General features: G+C 35.6%; 4 protein-coding genes across 4 annotated transcripts; 2 read left to right on the top strand and 2 right to left on the bottom strand.

Moving 5' to 3' along the window:
- Positions 1-1,414: 1,414 nt before the first annotated feature.
- Positions 1,415-4,651, top strand: LOC133669184 (GDP-mannose 3,5-epimerase 2). Its single transcript, XM_062089235.1, has 7 exons — positions 1,415-1,573; positions 2,629-3,036; positions 3,120-3,213; positions 3,316-3,445; positions 3,559-3,691; positions 3,858-4,065; positions 4,162-4,651. Exons 2-7 carry the CDS (start codon positions 2,630-2,632, stop codon positions 4,315-4,317), a joined length of 1,128 nt encoding a protein of 375 aa, XP_061945219.1. The 5' UTR covers positions 1,415-1,573; position 2,629; the 3' UTR covers positions 4,318-4,651.
- A 1,693-nt stretch (positions 4,652-6,344) lies between these two features.
- Positions 6,345-10,352, bottom strand: LOC133669186 (uncharacterized). The gene is made up of 4 exons (XM_062089236.1): positions 9,942-10,352; positions 9,644-9,838; positions 7,715-7,896; positions 6,345-6,865 (listed from the first exon to the last, which is right to left on the bottom strand). Exons 1-4 carry the CDS (start codon positions 10,237-10,239, stop codon positions 6,551-6,553), a joined length of 990 nt encoding a protein of 329 aa, XP_061945220.1. The 5' UTR covers positions 10,240-10,352; the 3' UTR covers positions 6,345-6,550.
- A 594-nt stretch (positions 10,353-10,946) lies between these two features.
- On the bottom strand, positions 10,947-12,860 carry LOC133668986 (ammonium transporter 2 member 4-like). Its single transcript, XM_062089003.1, has 3 exons — positions 12,273-12,860; positions 11,762-12,047; positions 10,947-11,655 (listed from the first exon to the last, which is right to left on the bottom strand). Exons 1-3 carry the CDS (start codon positions 12,858-12,860, stop codon positions 11,099-11,101), a joined length of 1,431 nt encoding a protein of 476 aa, XP_061944987.1. The 3' UTR covers positions 10,947-11,098.
- A 2,018-nt stretch (positions 12,861-14,878) lies between these two features.
- Positions 14,879-21,082, top strand: LOC133669886 (calmodulin-2/4-like). Its single transcript, XM_062090215.1, has 4 exons — positions 14,879-14,945; positions 16,258-16,415; positions 17,835-17,915; positions 20,948-21,082. The coding sequence occupies exons 1-4, from the start codon at positions 14,879-14,881 to the stop codon at positions 21,080-21,082; spliced, it is 441 nt and encodes a 146-aa protein (XP_061946199.1).
- Positions 21,083-21,248: the final 166 nt, after the last annotated feature.

The following is a 21,248-nucleotide window of genomic DNA, read 5'->3' as shown; positions in this document are numbered from 1 at the left end:
GTAAAGGTGAGGACTCTCCGATGTTTAAATAAGTATCTTTTTGGAGAGAAAAAATACAAGAATATTCTAAAGAGAAATGCTCTGAAAATATATATGCAATAGAGAATGGAGACTATGAACCTTTGTTTTGAGGGTTTCATTATGTATTTATAACTCATGAATCTTGTTCTTTTGTGAAGAAGAGAGTTTGAAGTGTAATCTTAACTTGATAACATTTAATAAGGGATAAATATCCCTTACATCTATATGAATGTTTGATGGGAATATGATGGGTTTTTGAAGGACTTTTATACACCTTAAAGGTGTGAGGAGATTAGAATCTAAGATGTCAAATGTAGCTAAATTCATGGAGGCTGAGTTCTTGCCCAATGTTAAATCCAAAGGAGGATGATCATTCTCTTGTGGTGCCTAAGGAAGGATGGTCATTACCTTAGATTTGGCTATTTCCCAGGTCCAAGTGCCTTGGATTTTGTATGATTGTGAGACTCACGTTGTCTTAGACTTGTTTGACTACTAAGTCCAAGTGTCTTGGGCCTAACATGTTTTCCAGACCCGCATTACCTTATTCTCTTGGGCCTGCCAAGGGAAGATGACAATTCTCTTAGATGTTCTAAAGGATGATGGTCAGTACCTTAGACTTGATTAACTGCCAAGTCCAAATATTTTGGATCTAACATGGTTGTTAGACTCACATTACCTTAGACTTGACTGACTGTCAAATCCAAGTACTTTGGGTTTGACATGTTTGCTAGACCTACGTTACTTTAAACTTAGTTAAATGTCAAGCTCAAGTATCTTGGGTTTGACATGTTCACCAGACTTACATTATCATAGACATGGCGAGTGGCCAGGTCTAAGTACTTTAACATGCCAGACCTATGTTATTGTGGAGCTGATTGACTACCAAGTCCACAAGCAATAGACTTGATGGAATGCCAAGTGCAATTGTCTTGAATCTAACATATTTGCTAAGCCTACGTTACCTCATTCATTTAAGCGTGTCAATGAAAAATGGTTATTTCCTTGGGCGTTCTAAGGAAGGATGCGTATTATCATGGGCGTGCCTGGAGCTTCGCATACTATCGAGCTTAGTATACCCGGGATTTGACACACTGTCAAGTCCATTAGCGTTTAGGTATGACTGACACTAAACCCATCACAACCGGAGCTAGATCTAATATTATTAAAACTTGGGACATTGTGAAACCCAATAGCAACTGAGACTCTGTTTGGGAAAGCGGTTGAAACCGCATTCCTTCAAATTTTAAATTTTTTACTAAAAAATTATTTTATATATATTTTTAAATTATTTTAATATATTAATCTTAAAAGTAATTTTTTTAAAAAAAATTAATTTTTTTCAAGTGAATAACCATTTCCTGAATCCCAAGCACGCCCCGAGTATTGGTGTCTGGTTTCTCTTTCCTATGCGGGCTCTATAAATAGTGTAAGAGTTATGGCCTTCTCAATCTACTCTCGCTCTCTTTCGCTCTCTCGCAATCATTCCCTTTACTTTCTCTGCATATTATCTTCATTAGCGAAGCTACAAAACCCCAGATTTCCAATTACTCAGGTAAAAAAAATAAAATCCAAACTTGTCTTTGTTGCTCACTTTTCTAGCTCAAAATACATCTTTTTGTGACCAAGATACTTGCATTTTTAGTTTCTTGTTTCTTTTTAGGTGTTAGGGTTAGAATTTGAAACGGGCTTGTTTTACCATAACTGAAGCCTCTGGTTCAGACCCTGTTATGAATTATATGTTATTGGGCTGTTGGTATGCTAAATTTCAAATCTTTGTTCAATTCAGTGACATGGGTAATTACCTTGTCCTTTGTTTCTTAGCTAATTCTGAAAAAAGCTGCTTGTTCTTGTCTTCTCATGAATTATGTTCATGTAATTTTCAGTGGAACTTTTAATTTACCCTAGTTTGTTTTCACTAGCTGTGTTGTACTATTTCTTTCCAACGATATGAGGTCACTGGTCAGTTTATTGTTTCTCATGTGCTCTTTCTTTTCTATTTTCTACCATAAGTAATATTCCCGGATGCTCTGATGTTGTTAAGTCAAGTAAAATAGTATTTTTTTTTTCCTCTTCAAGGAATATTTTTGTGTAGCTTTCTAAATCTTTTATTTGTCCTGTAATTTCTACCTCTCTCTCTTGAGTAGGTGCTTTTTATTTGGTTAATTCTGATGTATAATCCCTGACTATGTTTCCTTGTTGGTGGGATTAGGATTTGGCTGGCAATTCCTTTTTGTCTTTTAGGGAGTCGGTTTTGCCATTATCTCTCTTATTTTTCTTTCCTCTTCACTTGTTTAATTCTACAAACTTTGACGATATTAATGAGATTCGGGCTTAATTAAATGTTAAATATGAAATTTTGTAAGCTTGGTGTAACGAATTACGTATGCAAATGTGTCAGTTAGCACTACCAACTTGTACTTTTTTCTTTTTAGGAATGGCTATGTCATGATTAAGTTATCATTTTGTGTTTACATGTAATTTTTCTTTAGGTTTTCCAGTTATGAAGCATTTAATTTAGAATCTTTGGTTCTGTGTTAAATGAAAAGTAATTCTAGTAATCATTGTTTAACTTTTACTTTGTCCTCTTGTTGATTTTATCAAATACAGAATGGGAAGTGCTGATGGAAGCTATGGCGCATACACCTATGAGGCCCTCGAGAGGGAGCCTTACTGGCCATCTGAAAATCTCAAAATTTCCATTACTGGAGCAGGTGGTTTTATTGCCTCCCACATTGCTCGCCGTTTGAAGTCTGAAGGTCATTATATTATTGCTTCTGACTGGAAGAAGAATGAGCACATGACAGAAGACATGTTCTGTCATGAATTCCATCTTGTTGATCTTAGGGTCATGGATAATTGCCTGAAGGTTACAAAAGGAGTTGACCATGTTTTCAACCTGGCTGCTGATATGGGCGGGATGGGCTTCATTCAGTCCAACCACTCTGTCATTATGTATAACAACACAATGATCAGCTTCAACATGCTTGAAGCTTCCAGGATCAATGGAGTTAAGAGGTTAGTTGTTGTGGATAGGATAAGGAGCAGTCCTGTTTAATTTGACATGTGCTCAGAAAGTGTTGATATTTTTCTTCCTGCAGGTTATTCTATGCCTCTAGTGCTTGTATTTACCCTGAATTTAAGCAGCTGGAGACTAATGTGAGCCTCAAGGAATCTGATGCCTGGCCTGCAGAGGTTGGTTGCTCTTTCTGGTTAAGAGGAATGCAAATCACTTATATTTTTACTTGTAAATGATTGGAGTGCTTGATGAATATAATTTCCCAACTTGTGTTTTAGCCTCAAGATGCTTATGGCTTGGAGAAGCTTGCAACGGAAGAGTTGTGCAAGCATTACACCAAAGACTTTGGAATTGAATGCCGCATTGGAAGGTTCCATAACATTTATGGTCCTTTTGGAACATGGAAAGGCTAGTGCTTAACAACTGCAATCACTTGCTATATGGAGGGATTTCTTGCTTTGTATTAATTTTTCCTGCTTCCTTGGATTATTCTAATTTGTTATTTCATATGTCCACCATAGGTGGCAGGGAGAAGGCACCCGCTGCTTTCTGCAGAAAGGCTATCACTTCTATTGATAAATTTGAGATGTGGGGAGATGGACTTCAAACCCGATCCTTCACGTTCATTGATGAATGTGTGGAAGGTGTGCTTAGGTGAGTGCTTTGTGTTTTTTCTATCATGTATAATTGAAGCACTCACTTGTCTTATCGGGATACTTAGGTTTGTACTGATATTGATCACCATTCTTGTCATATCCCATGGGTTCTACCAGTAATATTCCTCAATTAATCATCCTTGAATACATTTTCTCTGTTTCAGATTGACAAAGTCAGACTTCCGCGAGCCAGTGAACATTGGAAGTGATGAGATGGTTAGCATGAATGAGATGGCTGAGATTGTTCTCAGCTTCGAGAACAAGAATCTCCCTATTCATCACATTCCTGGCCCGGAAGGTGTGCGTGGACGTAACTCTGACAACACGCTGATCAAAGAGAAGCTTGGTTGGGCTCCTACAATGAAGCTGAAGGTACCTGTCTTTCAAGATATGATTTTGGGTTATGCATCCTCTGTTTAGCTGCCTTTACCACTATGGACTCTGAACATGCTAATTATTATGTTGCAGGATGGACTGAGAATTACATACTTTTGGATCAAGGAACAGATTGAGAAAGAGAAGTCACAAGGAATGGACTTGTCTATTTATGGTTCATCTAAAGTGGTGGGAACCCAAGCACCCGTTCAATTGGGCTCACTTCGTGCTGCTGATGGTAAAGAATGAAATGTTGAAGCTATAGATGTCTTGCAGTTATACTTCAGAAAGCCAGGTTTTCTTATTATGATGTGTCAATGATATTGTGGTGGGAAATCAGCCATGGTTCTGGAGTCACAGGGCTGCAATCCACATTGCTCTAGTTTCGGGTGTGCACCATGTTGGTTTTTCCGAGGGAAGCTTTTATGCCCTCATTCCTATCAATCTGGTTTTTTCTAGCAACCTGCTACTGTAATATTATGTTGCAGGCGTAATAGCCTTGGAACCTCATTTTGTTCCTGCAATAACCATTTACCATTGGTGGTCTGTGATGAATAATATTTCTTTTCACCATTGTTGTTTAGATTCCAATGCAACAGATTCCGTTGTTCCTTGCCATAACATTTCCTTTTTTATGATGTCAGAGTAGATGACAGTTAGCTTACATGGTAAATTGTAATGGAGTAGTTTACCTGCCTCTGGTTATTTTGGCCAAGTTTATACTGGATGATGCTGTAGCCTTCCGTTGTCGTCCTCCAATAAATATTTAGCGAAAACACGAGAATAAAATCCGGTGCCCCCAATTTAATGTGACAAATTCTAGACAGTGAAAGGCACCGACCAAGGTCACGGGCTTGGATGTGGTGGTTCAAAATTTGGGGTAGCTGATTCAGAGGGGCTATGGACCATGGTTCACGAGAAACACAAGGAACCTATCGTGTAACGTGGAAGAACAAGGCTCCAAAAAGTACACGCTTGATGTCCAAACTCTTGTGTTTTGTCAATATCCATGTTATAATGTCTGAGAACAACTGTCTGCAATTTGCTTGAATCAATCCACTACATGGGGGGTAGATTTGCACGTGGTGCCTTCTTCCTGCAAGTCCTAAAAAAAAAAAAAAAAACGTGCTACCACCGTCACCCTTTTCTCCTCATCGAAATTCGGCCACCCAAATCCAACAAACCAAAATAGCGTACACATCAGACCTAAGGGTGAGAGAGGTCAGTTCCAGGTTCATGTCTCCTATTACCTCCTCCTCCTCCTTCCTCACATGCATGATGCCCCTACGCCTAATATCATCAACACAGAGTGAAAAGCCTCTGTTGAGATCGAGAACCATAGTTGGTCACCCAGAGTGAGGGAGCCGAAGGACTATTTAGGGGCACTCTCTTGGACACCTCTTGCAAATCAAAAGACAGTAACATCATCAACACAGAGTGGAAAGCCGCTGTTGGGATCAAGAATTCATCGTTGGTCACCCATAATAAGAGGAAGAACATATGCTTGACACACAAAAAAAGAGAAATACTAGCAGATTGGCTTCATTAAGGCATTAAACATTACAAAACGACATTCCAGGCAATGTCTGCCCAATCAAGGTCTCAACAAATATAAGAAGCTGGGCCATGCAATTTTCTTTTTCAAAACGTCATTTTGATCAAGCTATCACTGTAATTGATGGGCAACCCTGACATAACTCTTTTCTAATTGTCGCTAGAGTTTTCTTCAATCCAAAGGCTAACCACCACACCCATGAACTGGTTCTTAACCGTACAAATGGCTGGATTTAAGACCAAGGAGGAGAGAAAATTCAAGTAACTAGCACAAAGCTTTGGGCCGTTTGCTTCCCTTTGCCCATAAAATTTCTACTAGATCTGACCTTCAATTGGAGATGAGAAACCAATTTGGAGCTTTGTTAGGGTTCTCTTAAGAGAGAGAGAAGGGTCTGGAGTAAGGTTCGTGGTGTTTGTTTTATATTATATACGAGGATAAATCATTTTTTTAATTACAAGGAAGAGGAGGTCACAACGATTTCAACAAAATCAAAATTACATCAATCAGAGCTTGAATGGATGCTAATATTTGCCCAAAGGATGGAGGCCTTCCTCATGCCCTGGCGTGTGTGCGCTTCACAAGGTACTTTTCCCTTTTTCTTTCAATCCAGTCCCATATCTATTTTAATTATTTTTGTTTTCAATTTTATCATTTTAGATTGATTTGTGATTTACCTGCATAAGGTTTAGATCAATTCAGCTCTGAGAAGAACGTAACGGTATGTGTGAATGGTGATCACATAAAAGCATTACATGGATATACAACCACCGAGATAGATACAGGACTGGTGTAACAATGTGTATATGATGATATTCATGTCTGTAAAATCCAATCGACATACATGGATAGTAGAATTATATGTGATACTGCACAAACAACCGGTGCTACCTGCCAGACAATTTGAAATAAGATACCAGATTGCCTCGCTCAACCGTCCAGATCACAGTAGATAGGATTGGCCTCAAGCTGCTCTGCAAATTTCTCAAGAATTTCCCTCACAAGTTTCCTAAATTCATCTTCCTCTTCAGAAGCACCCTTTCCACTGTCTATGTCAGCAAATACAGCATCATAAAGTAGAATCACTGCTTCATTGGCTTGTGCTGGTGGCAAGCCCAGTTCTTTTCCATTTTTCTCCAGGAAATCCTTGATTATCTCTGTGCTCTTATGGCCACTCTTTCCATTGTCCTTTTCCTGCTTTATCTTTGCTATTACATCATTCAATTTCTTCTCGTTAGCCAAAACCTGCAAATGTTTACGAGAGATCATGGCAATTTCCATAATAGGAAAATCTAAATTTTAACCATCCAGTTATTTCTACCTAATGTTTGTGCTCGTTGTCAATAAATCCTAGCTCAGTCCATAGTGAGCCAACAAAGCCACTGTCATTGAATTTCTATAATTAAAAATACATGCTTGACGTTTCACTAAAAAAAAAGCTGCGTTTCTATGTATCTCTTTAACTTGAGTTGTGATTTCCATACCTATGTGCCATGGTAATTTTGTGATTGGTTCTATAACAGCACTCACGACCACCTGAGTAGACTGCTGATTGTCAGAAACAGTAAATTGAGGCATGCTTTTCCAATTTTACTTATCTTGGTCAACCTAAGCCAGCAATCTAGTCAAGGATCTAAATGACTGAACCAAATTGGGGTTTGAAAACAGTGTCACTGTGTGGTCAAGTGACTGAAACCAAATCTATCAGTTTCTTTAGTGACCTAAAAAATATGGAGACATCCCGAGCACTTCAAAATCATACATTACTAGCAAACTTATAAAACCTATCACATAAAATAAGGTTTACAGAATATCTACATGCTTCCCATTTCCTCCCATCCAGATAACATATTTCTACATCTTAATTTGTCAGCACAGGATGGAGTTAAGCCATGTGGGAAAGCAGAATTAGAAAATTCATATGGGATCAAACAACTTAAAGATTTAAAGAGTAAAATGTTCCTCAATTTCCCTTTGAAAACTTCAATAAACAGACATGCAGAGATACCACCAATTGGTTCAATAAACAGACATGCAGAGATACCACCAATTGGGGATAATTAACTTAATGATAAGATGCTGATATCGACCTACCTTTTTTAGCTCAGAACCATTAACTATCTTGATGTTATGGATGACTGCAAAATGCTTTTTAGCCAAAGCATCTGCAACTTCTTGTAGAATAGGCTGAAGTAACTCGGCAAATTGTGATTGGCCCAATTCTCCTTCCTCCTCTGCTCCATGCTTCTTTAAAATGTCATTTATCAAAGGAAATTCTGTTCAACCAGAACATGTATTCATCAACTTTCATGCAATAGAGAACAATTGAGTAAGAAGGAAAAAGTCATCAATAAAATTAAATTACTTTTGAATGATGAAGGGAAAGAACTAATACTAATCTCCAGGAACCAGAGCATACTTTGGCAGCTCTAAATCTCGGAAAAACAAAGAAAACGAGAAAGCAATTATGATCAACATGATTCCAGAGGTCAATTTCACAAACAACAGCCGGATTAGGATCCTCTCATGTTCTTTTAGGAACATGACCAATCATATTCCAAATCTCACAATTGATTTTGAATTCAATGATTTAGATTAGATGAGAGAAATAAAATAATGAACTAAGTTTTTTTCATTTTTATCATACACTAAATCATGACCATTCAACTTGAATTCAATGATTTAGATTTAATGAACAATGTGGTCATATTCTTACAGGATCCAAATCCATACCAGTTAAGGCTTAATGAAGAAATTTGGTGAATTTACATATCAAACACCATCAAAAGAATGAAACTAGTCCACCAAAGAAACTTACCATATTTAAGTTATTTTTCCAAAATAAAAAATATTTTCCTCATTACTTCCCGTAACAAGCTGAGTGAGCTTACAAATTGTTCCAATTACACAAACTATTCAAAATTAGATGGCCATACTAATCCTGTTATCCTAAAATCAAGTAGGTTTTTTGAAAAGATTAGAATCTACTACAATACCAATCAAAAAGTCCTAACGTAGGTAACATTCATTCTCCATATCATCACTCATCAGCATCAGCTCAAAATGATTATGCACAATATGCAGCAACAAGTACTCTTTTTTTTCCCTTTTATATATATATATATATATATATATATATATATATAAGAAGGAGAGCTATAATGCTATATGCTCTAGATGGAACCAATTACATTCTACACGTTCTTGGAGTAGCCACTCATATATCCTCTAACAAAAGCTTGAGGCAAACTATGGGGGCATCAGGGAGGTACAAAACCCCAATATCCAAAGATCAAGCGTATGAAACCAACCAGTACTTCTTTTATTGAACAAGAAAAATCAAGGGTGCAATGATCAAACAAGAAAATTTAAAAATTCCATGGTAGGTCAACAATTCATGAATTTGATAACTAGCATTTTCCATGAAACAAAATGTCGCACCTTGACAGGAGGTAGCAGGCCTGCAGGTTTTGAAGTTGCCAGTTAAACGGACGGCAACTGGTGACCTAAACTAAAACAGGGAAGAAACACCTTCCTAAATCCTAAGAGGAAAACAACAATTCTCAGGGAGTTCTGAAAGAGAACGACTAGACGCTACTATCTTGTCAGTAGAGCATGACAATACCAGAACTGATAAAAGCAGAAAGCAACCAAATATTAAGGTGTCCTCAGATATTTGCAAAAATTACCAAATTCATATTTACGCTGCTGTTGACAAAAAGTAATGAAAAAACTAACAGATCAGCGGTTACATCACAGGGTTCTATGGCATAAGACAGTACAGTTCATTCTAAGTAAAGGTTATATCCATATTAATGTAAGTCCACAACACCATCGACCTGTAAGCGTTGCAATTTGTGAATCAAGGAAGCACATGCAGCCAAATTATTTGATAATTCAGCTTAATAACACTCCTTATATTCTTGATACACCTTAATAATACCAATCAAATAGCTACAGTTGATAAATTATACAGATGCATGCACAAATGACTTAAGAAATAAGAGGGAAAAGGAAGAAAACCTTCAAGAGGAGGGACACCCATTTCGACTCCCATATTAACAACTGCATTTCTTATCTCCCTCTTGCTAATCATCCCTTTATCCTCTGTATCCAAATCAGTAAATAAATTCTCTGCTATCATAGCAAAATCATCTTCATCCTCCAAAAACATCCGCAACGCACTCCCATCCAAAATCGACGCCACTAATGGATTATCTAATCCAACAAAACACAACAAGGATTTAAGAAAAGTATTATCCTCACAATAAATAAATACATAAAAACACATTTGTACAGGATTGGCAACCAAGATCAATACCTTTGAGTTCATCAGCGATGGCGGAGAGATACTCATTGAGCTTCCTTGAAGCCTCTTCTGGACTGAGTTCTTTACGTCGGAAATCGACGTCATCGTCAACGCCGTCGATGTTCATGCGACGGAGAGCGGAGGACTTGAGGTGTTGAGGCAATGAGAGGCCAAGGAGAGAGCGGGAGGCTTCAGATTCTGCCAAATCGAGGACCTGAGCTCCGGTAAAAGAGACGGTGTCCTCCCGTAAGGACACATGGAGCGATCTTAGAGTGTCTCCGTCTAGTACCGTTATGCCTACGTCGCACATTTTGTAGAGAGGAGAGGGATTTGAGAGGATCGTCGTCCGAGGTTTGAAAAAGGAACAAGGAACTGAATAGTCTGAATGAACTGGTCTTGGTTAAAAATTCTAGGAATGTCGTAGGTAGTAAGGAACTGCTAAAGACTTTCTAAGGTCTTCTTTTGCACTTTGATTTTCCTACAATTCCGAAAGTGCCACTGCTCTTGCGATAATTAATTAACTAGTTCCTTGATGATTTTTTTTCTTTTGAAATACACAAGTAGAAAATTTTTGTTTCAAAGATAATTTTACCTGCAGAAAAAGGACGACTTTTTAGGATCTCACAATATATTTTCTATATTTTTTAAAAATTAATTTTGTTACAATCTATTTACCATTGTTGTTTAAAATTAATTTTATTATGACCTATTTGACAAGAAAAATACGATTTAATTATCATAAACCATTGTTTTTTTCCAACAATTTTATTGATATGATGATTTGGTAATTCAGTAGGGAAGCAAGGGCAAAGGTGTAAAAGGTTACAAACGCGGGACGGAGGATTTGTAGGGCCAGTGGTTGTGTTTGGTGGGGACACCTCATGAGATTTTTCCTGTGACAACGCGCTTGGGCCTTCATATACATTGGATTTGGGTGGTTTCCTTTATTTGTTAAAACAATTTATTTTCTGAATTTCGGCCGAAAAATGTTCCCATGTCATCAACGAGAAAAAAAAGAGCAAAAAACTGTAATTAATTTCATAGATCAAACTATTATAATGTTGTCTATTAAAGAAAAATAACAAGCCATCCATGAGAGAATATTTATATATAAAGAAGAGGGTACAAACATGGATCCAAAGCCCCGCCGCTGGGCTTGAAAAAATCCATCATACCATTTGAACATCACCGAAAGACCTTGATTTCATATAGGATGAATCTTCGGCTTCAAAAGCTGAGTTAGTCTTGGTATTCTGGAATGTCTCCTCATCATTCCACAGTGCAAAAGCTTCCTCTCCATGTATGGCATCATCACCGATTTGCAGTTCATCATCAGACAATCTTAGTGGAACAAATAGCCCAACAAACCAACAAATCATGCTAGTAGTCGAAATGTTTATAAATATAACAAAAAGAATGCCTCCTAGTTGAATTCCCATTTGTCGGAGTCCGGCAGAAGTTTGACCATTTTGGAGTCCATATCCTAAGCCGATGTATTTTTCCCAATCGGGCACCATGTAGAAAAGGCGACATAATTTAGGCACGGCGAAGAAGCCGGTGAGGATGCCTCCTAGACCTCCGGCAATGGCATGCGTGTGGAATATGGCTATGGGATCGTCAACTAGTCTTAAGAACTTCACCTTCTTGTGTAGAACCATCATTGTGTACCATGGAACACTTCCTGATACAATTCCCATCAGAATCGCTGCCCAGCATTGCACAACTCCTGTTCAGAAAAATATGATTTTGTCATGGAAAATTCTCAAAGGACTATGTTGTGTTCTTCTCTGAAAATAAAGGTGCATATATGACTGGCAATAAAGTAAAATGACCTGCAGCAGGAGTGATGCAAACAAGACCAGTGATCATGCCTTGTACAGCACCAATCACAGAGGGCTTTCCAAAGAAGCAAGTGTCGAGAAGTAGCCATGTAAGCAAGCTAGTGGCTGTGCAAACATGGGTGTTAAGTACTGCTAGAGATGAAATTGTACTGACAGCAAAGGGACCTCCACCGTTGAATCCGCTCCACCCCATCCAAAGCAAGCCTGCTCCTGCAAGCATCAGAATTATATTGTTTGGTGGGAACATCTCTCTGTCCTTGTCTATTCTTGGACCCACCTGGAGCAGTTCAGACAAGATTTGCAGATTGTTAGTTTTTTAGTCTTGAAATTGAAAGCTATTGGTTTCTTGATTTCTAATGTTTCTTGTGGGAGTAACTGATCATGGAAGCTAGTAACCAAACACTCAACCACTACAACTCTGTGATCTTAACAGTATTGCTAGCTTATGTTAGCATTTCAATAAATCAAGCGAAATCTGTGCTTATTTTGCATTTAGGCTTACCCAGTATGCTGCGGTGAAGCCGGCAACACCGGCGGAGAGATGAATAACATACCCTCCTGAAAAATCAATTACCCCAAGTTTGGCCAACCATCCGTCGGGGCACCATATACTAAATGCAGTGATGGTGTAAGAAAATGTTAGCCACAAGGGCACAAACATGATCCAAGCGCGGAAATTCATCCTTCCTAACAGACAACCAGCGATCAAAATCAACGTGATGCACGCGAACACGCCTTGAAAAAACACCATTGTAGCTGTTGGAAAGTAGCCTAAAAATGCTTGCCCTAGCAAGAACTTCTCATCCAAGGCAACCGCAGGTTTTCCTAGGAAAAACACAAGTTTTTCACCAAATGACATGCGGAAACCCCACCCTACCCAACAAACAAGTACCATTGCAAAAGCATAAAAGACCATGAATGCTGAGTTTATGGCCCATTTCCTTTTTACTATGCTGCCGTATAGAATCACAAGGCCTGGTATGCTTTGAAGGCCCACTAGTGTAGCTGCTGTGAGCTGCCATGCATTGTCTCCCTTGTTCATCCATACCGGGCTAGCCTCATCGGGCAACAAGTTAGAGGGCAGCTCCATGCGATTTCTTGAGCAGTGTCAGGTTTTGCGACGTTTTCGAATCGAAATGGAGATTGAAATGCAAGAATGGCAAAAGGAAATGAGAAGTGATAGTTTCTGTACATGAATGAAGAGGAGAGAAAAAGGATATTGATTGTTTGTTGTTTATGCCTGGAGTGTTGTTTTTCGTGTATGGCATTGGGTTAAGGCCGGCCCGGGAAGGCAATTTGTCTGTAGGTTTGAACTTTCTCCACCAGAGAACAGAAGAGGAATATCTGACTCGGCAATAATGTATATTTTGAGAAGATACCAGCAATTGCTGATAGGTCATCTAGCTAGCAAGCAGCCAATGACAAGAAAAATTGTGTTACATGGCATGCTAAATTTATCATTACTAACGTAATCAAGCATGGATATTTACCAACATTAGTACAACTAATAAAGGGGAATTAAAAAACCTAAAGGGTGTAATTCAACTGGTCGGGTCATAGATTTGCTCCTTAGAGGTTACCAGTTCGAGTCTCACAAATCTCAGGGTCACTAAGATTAGTCGAGGTGCATGCAAACTGATCTGAACACCTATGTTAATAAAAAAAAATAAAAGACACCAAAATGCTAGCCAAGAGTAGGTCCAATCGACGAGAGAGGTGATATGAAGTTAAAGATTGTCAGGGATAATATAAATTATATCTTAATACTTCACTTCACCTAACAATTTAAGTTATTGGACTGATATAATTCTTTATGAGTTTAAATTTCATTATCATTATTTTTTCATTTAATTAATAGCACAAAATAGTGTGAACGTGCGCAAGTTTTAAATCAAAATATAACACTTGAAAAAATATATTAAAAAATAATATAAATTATATATTAAAATTTTACATAACAATTTAACCTATTGAATTCATAATCATGTTGCATTAAAGAATAGTTTATTCACATAAACAGAGCAAATCTTCATGAGGTCACAACCTCAGTCTTTTCTCTCGTCTACGAGTGTAGGAACTAGTAAATGGTGATAATATCAGAGACCAAATGTAGATAATTATGTTAATTAATTTTCTTAGGAAACTAAGGTGGTTTGGTGCTATCATTCCTGTTTTGTGTTCATATGATCAAAAATTAATTTGAAAGAAAAAAAACATAAGACTGATATGTTTTTATTTTCTGTTTTCAAAATCATAAACCAACAAAGGATAGCTAAATCTCTTGGGATCAAATAAAAATTGGATTTAAACTTCTAATTGTTTGATAAAAAAACTGTGATATCATATACAAATAATTTTAAATAAAAAGTTTATTAAATAAAGATAAAAATGATTTTATTCTCAATGATCGTATTAACGTTTTTATTTTTTGGAATGCTTAATTAAAACTATAGGGTAAAGCTAGCACAACGTAAGTCAAGGTCTAAAAAGCCAAGAGAAATTGTATTAACTGGTCCATAGCTTCGGCCACTCTTTCTTACTTTCCAATTTCATAGATTGTCAAATCCTAACCATATATAAAGCATGGAGTATTAATTAATTACACCAGCTAATTATTTATGTTAATTTTTTTTCAATTATTATATATATAATAATAATAATAATAATAATTGAAAAAAAATTAACATAAATAACCCATCCTTCCCCTTTCTAAATATACTGTGGATTTGACTCAATGATGGATTCGTCGTGCCCTCATTAATTTATGGTTCGGAGTAAAAGTATCAACAAAGCAAAAACTAAAGAACATATAAATCTCTCTCAAAACAAGCTTAAGATTCAGAGTAAAATCAGTAAAAAACAAGAAAGAAAGGAGGAAAAAAACAATCAATCCAATATTTGATATTAGAATTGGCTTGGAGTTTAAACATGGAAGGTGGTTTTTTTTCTTTTTTTGGCGGCTTACTTTGTTTGTAGGGGTGAGCCTATATTTAATTTCTCGAGTCCTTTATTCTTTTGTTATGGTTATGCTTTGCCGGAGGAATTTTTTTGGTGGGTGAGGAGGCTTAGAAAGGGATTTTTCAGGTGGCGACTTCAGGTGGGCCGCCGATGGTGGAAATGATTGGATTTGGTGTTGTGGGTTTGGGCATAAACAATCGGGGGTTGTGGGTTTTGCGTTCTGTTTATTTCAAAGGAAAGAGGGGAGAGGTTTTGGCCTTTCAATAACTAAATAAATAAATAAATTGAAAGTATGTGTCATTCATAGATGTTAAACCTTGGATTATCGGTGGATTGACTAGAAAAATTTAAAATTCAAATTATAATTCCAATTAAATTTTTAGTTGAACAGAAAAAAATATTTACATGAATTTGACTCATTCAAGCCTTTAATGGTTTGATTAATTTAATAAATAATTAATCCAACCGAGTTAATAATAATAATAATAATAAATACTATTATTTTAATAAAAATTATAAAACTAGATTAACTTGACCTGTAAATTTAACTAATAATATAGTAATACAAATATTTTTTGTCCCTTAGCAATTTCCTTCAATCTTTTATGTGAGAAAACTCAAAAAACAAACATGACATACTCTGGTTGCTGCCATCAATAACCCCTCCCTCCCAGTATCCAAGAGAGATTCACTTTCATTTAATATTAAGATCGCTTAATACTAATCATCTAGTAGGTGATTTAGTGATAATAACTTGGAATCAAGGAGTTTACTTCCACTATGGTTTCTAGTTTAAGCTATGTGGTTGCTAATATGATGGTCACTGGAGGCTTACATGATTGTTAACTTCAGAGGCCATGGGATTAGTTAAAATACGCGCAAGTTAGCTCAGACACCCACATTAATTAAAAAAAAAAAAAGAAAATCGCTTAAGACTTAGTTTACTTGAGATTTGTATTATAATGTCTTCGCTGGCTGTATTTTTTTTTCTTTCAAATAAGCAAAATAATATTATTCTTTCTAATTAACACTTGCACAAAGCTCTCCAAAGTACAGTTCTTGAGGTATTAAACCAATAATCATCCAATATGTGTACAAAGATAATGTTAAATACAGTATTTCGACAGGAAATTCTTCACATATAAGATTTGCTCTAAAGATATGTACTAGTGGTTTACGAAATCACTCGATATAATCAACGGTCAACAAAATGTTTATGCACTATTCACGATTGTTTTCTGCACCGTAGACTTTTGACTTTTGAGCTTTGATTTTGATCAAAACTTTGAACCAAGTTGCAGAAGATTCGTGTGCGCGAGGGTAGAAATTCTGCCCACTATTGTGAGTGACGAATACTAATATCTTTTCTATACTGTTCTGCTATGCCCTCCATCTCCTTTTCTTTTTCTTTGGATTTGTTACATATACTCCGATTATATATATATATATATATATATATATATATATATCTATATAGACACACACACACATACACACAAACTGACGTCTTGATGATTAATATTTGTTAGGGCGCATTACCTTTGAGGAACTGGCCACTGTAATCAAATCTCTTGACCATGGCACCACAGAAGAAGAGTTACGTCATATGATCAGAGAGGTTGATGTCGATGGTAATGGAACCATAGAATTTGGGGAGTTCTGGAATCTAATGGCAAGGAAAATTAAGGTAAATGATGATTAAATATTTTTATTTTTTATAAAAATATATATATTCAAGTTTTTTCAATATATTTTTGTAATTCAAAAAATATAATAAATCAAAAATTTTATGTATACATGTAATTAAATAAACTAAGAATTATATGCGTTAATAAATAAATAAATAAATAAATAATCATTAATGATACCTAAAAAAAACTGGAAAAACAGAGAGACAGATATAGATTAAGATATTTAATCTTGAAAAATAAAACATTAAATTGATTGAATAAAAAAAAAACATGTAAGGCTACACATATTAAAAAATATCATTCGAAAATAATTATTTTTTCCAAAAACATAGTTTATTTATATAAAAGATAAAAACAAAGTCATAGATGAACAGAAAAATCTCTCTAGAAATTAAATGCATGACAAAAAAAATCAATATTATTTAAAGACACCCTCTGAACAAAATAAAGAAGAAGAAGTTTTGTCTATTTTTTTGTTTTTAGTTTTTTAACCAGTCACGTTACTTTATCTCTTTTCAATTGTATTTTTTAAAATTATAATTTCACGGTAACCATGGCAGACCCAGGCAAATGGGTCTGGCATGGTTGTCAAATCCAGGCGCCTGGGTCTGGTAAAAATGCTAGCAACAAAAGATGCGTCGCCTATTGAGGCATACAACGTGTCGCGTGTTTTGCCCAAATTTCGGCCACTATGGTTGCTAGAAAATCAAAACCTGTGTTTTTTTGACCCAAAAACCTCTTTTGCAACTTGTTTTTGACCCAAAACACCTTAGAAATCATGACAAACCCATTCATGGCCTCAAAAAACCGCTTCAAAAATCAAACTCAGCCCAAAACCAAACATCAGCACGAGCTCAGATATGTTTTTTCACAAACTTTAAAGGTATAAAAACACCTAATATGTACTCCCTGCATCCAATGGAACAATTTGACACAAAAACACTGCTAGAATCCGGCGACCCTCCCTCTCTCCTCTCTCAACCAAGGATAAAAAAATAACCAAAAAAAAAAACTTCTGTACCAAAATGGAATTGAAAAATTTTTAAGGAACCACAATTGTATAATTTGTGTGATTGTTTAAATTGGAGGACCAAAATGATTGTTTTTGAAACTTATGGTACATCACCTATGTTTTCTATGTTTTTCATTTTGGTCCTCCACCTTCCAATCTCACCTTTTCATAAGAATTTGAAATCAATTACTCCTTAAATAAGACTTGATCGTCAAAAAATAAAGTTTGAGGATTAAACTGAAAAAAAAAACAAAACAAAATTGTGCACAATGATAAATGTATAGTGAAAATCCAACACATTTTAGTATATAAGTTATATGTAATGGTTAATTTGTCAAACCTTGTCATGTCGATGGAAAGCACTTCACATGTTTTGATAATTAAAAATGTTATATGTTTGTAGGAAAATGATGCTGATGATGAACTGAAAGAGGCTTTCAAAGTATTCGACAAGGATCAAGATGGTTACATTTCACCTAATGAGGTTTGATCTTCTTATATCTTTCAGTGGAAATAAAAAAATAAAAAATAATAAGTAGATGTTAGACTACGTGATCAGTTTATTATTCCATTTCCTAATCAAAATCACACACATTAAAAGTGAATTCCTCCATGAGATAGTATTGCTTCAAAAGTATTTTAATCCCAATCTAACTAATTATACATTAAGCTATTTAGGAGAGAGACAAGAGGGTAAAAGATCAGGTATTTTTTTTATATAATAATGAAGAAAAACCATAATACTATTAAGACTATGTTATAATGAAAGTTGAAGATGAGAATATGAAGGGAAGTTACATAGGAGATGACAACGAATAAGCTCTCACAAATAAGAACGCATCACTTATTAGACCATGCCAAAATACCATTAGGGCCTCTAATCAAATCATTCCTTGGATATAAAAAATTATTGTTCCAGCTCTTTAATCAAAGTGCAAGATGATGAAAAATAAGTTGAAACAATGTATTCCAATCAGGCTTATTATCCTCGAAGATCAGTTTGTTTCTAGCAATCCAAAGACCCTATAAAATTACATATGATAGCATCGTGAAAGTGCTTTGCTGGAACTTACCTTTGACCATATCACTTCTTTGCCAGATCACTTGTTCTATTATATTCAGCATACACCTAAAGGTATCAGACCAACTTAGAAAGCGTTGTTATAATCTCTAAATGTGGTAGTAATGAAGGAAAATATGATTAACATGCTCTGTTTTTTTGTTTATAAAAGGATAGACTACCTGGTTGAGAGGTATTAAATGTCGGCGTGCTAAAAAGGCCATTATACATACTCTACCTTGGAGCAATATCCATATGAATATTTCTATCCTTGGTGAGGCAAATCATTTTCACAAAAGTGGAGTGAATGAGAAACTTCCTGATAATAGAATCTTGTCGATTAAATTGCTACCAAACTTGACAGTATAAACCTTTTTATGTCACCTTCCTATATTTTTTTATCAGTTCTGATGGATTGCATTATAACCCCTGCTAACAATTGATTAAGATTATATAATTACTCCCCTTCTGATGTCAATAATCATCTTTTCCAGTTAAGCCTCTAATGCCACTAATCTATAGCATAATCCTTCATATCCATCAAGCAGGAATATGGTGCCATTGACAAGGAAAACAGTTATCTTAACATCCCACTTACGAACCACTTGTCTGTCCAGAAATGAATGTTGCTACCATTTCCAACCTGAAACTAGCATATATTCTTCAAAGCCTCTATAATTTAAGAGTCTAAGTTGATAATAGAGTATATGGAGTGCCATGTTTTTGAAAGGGTACTTTAAGGATTAAGAGTCCATTGACAAAAGCAGCCTGATATTTTTTGCTGATAAGTTATTGCTAACCTTTATGATTGTTGTCTTTTAGATGTTAAAGCCATTTAAATAGTAGTGCTTTATTTTTACCTTCTAGTAAACCAATACTCAGACCCCTTTATTTTTTCCCCTTACAATCACCTGAAGCAACCTTATATTTATTTTACACCAGGATCCCTAGACCATAAGAACCTCCTCTTGATCGAATTAATAACTCTAACAACTTTATTTATCATAAGAAAGATTGACATGTAATACAAAAATATAGAGTACAACATAGTTTTAATAAGACAAACTCTTCTTGTCATGCTTAGTAATCTTCCTTTCCATAGTCATGCTCCTGCCCAGAAACTGTTTATTACAGGTTTTCAAGTGGAGAGTATTTTCGGGTTAACCCCCAAAAAAGTCCTAAGTATTGAATAGGAAATGTATCCCATTTGTAATATATCGTATTTGTCACTCATGTTATAAACTCATCGTCTCATCTAGGTTGATGCCAACTAGGAAACTTTTATAAAAATGTACCTTCAGACCTGAAACCAATTCAAACCACCTCAAAACCCTTTTAGCATGAGTTATCAAAATGAAGTTAATAGGAATAAACACTAAGATATCATCAATATATTGCAAAAACTCAGATACATGTTATTTCCATAACTTATTCCTTTTAAAAAATCTTGGAGTGCAAACTTTCTTGAATAGAATTGATAACCCTTCCACAACTATGTAAAAAAAAAAAGATGACAGTGGATCGCCTTAATGTAATCCATGTTCTACTCCAAACTTCATTCTTGGTGAACCATTAATAAGTATTTTTGATTTAGATCTACCTCTTTCTAAAACTCATACATGACTTCATTTCCTCTAGATACTCCCAGACAACCACATTAAAAACCTTATGAAAGTCCACTTTCATAACAAAACCATGTTGCCCATTTTTCTTAACATTGTGTACAACTTCATTAGCTATTATAAAACCATCTAAGATCTGCCTACCAGAAATATAAGCTATTTAATTAGTACTAATATTTTGGATGCAGTTCACTAACAATTTTGTGTATGCCATGCACTAAACTAACTGACCTGTACGCTGAAAGTCTAATAAGTTGCTTTGATTTTAGAATTAAAGTCACATGAGAGAGTTAATGTCCTTTGGTAATTTCCTGATTTGAAAAAAATTCAAGCACCATATAAAAAATGTCAGCCCCTATCAGATGCCATGTTTTCTTATAGAAAGTGGAAGTGAAATCGTCAAGAATTGGGGCTTTTGTTCCATCAATATTGGTACCCGTGTCAACAGCACCCATGCTTTTCAAACTGTCAGATATGGACTCTGTATCATCAACTTCTCCATTCAGCATAAGATTAAAGGCCTTCTTGTTTGTACAGTTGTACTCAATGGCTTCAAACACTGGACAATACAGAGGATCAGACTCCTTAACATTAATATGATAATCAATTCCCCTCAAATTTAGAGTTGTCAATTCCTTAATGAATCTGTCGTGCCTTGTGCCAATTAAGAAATTAATATGTCCAAGATTGATATAACGATAACTGATATTGTCAAAACCAATAACCCTACTGTATGATGACATAACTTTGGTGATAATAATGATAATGATCAACATCTAATAATCTCTTCCGGTGTGTCTTAAGATTTTCTATGTTTCCATTTTTTTCATGTAGTTGAGGCATGTAATGATTAATTTAGGGGAGCAGCTGACAGATAAAGAGTTAGAGCTGATGATTCAAGTAGCTAACTTGGATGGAGATGGTCAGGTTAATTATGAGGAATTTATGAGAATGATGCTAGCAATTTGAACAAACATTATCTCCAACCTACATATTAGTGCTTAATTAATGATACAATTCCACATACAAAATGATATGGTTCTCAAATGGATTAGACGGATGCATGATCTGCATAATTATATACATGTAAAAATTGGAATTTTAAGAAATGATATTATAATTCATAAGATGTGAT

This window comes from Populus nigra, chromosome 12 (genome assembly GCF_951802175.1).
Source record: "Populus nigra chromosome 12, ddPopNigr1.1, whole genome shotgun sequence".
Taxonomy (NCBI): Eukaryota; Viridiplantae; Streptophyta; class Magnoliopsida; order Malpighiales; family Salicaceae; genus Populus; species Populus nigra.
This window is presented reverse-complemented; position numbering and strand designations above follow the sequence as displayed.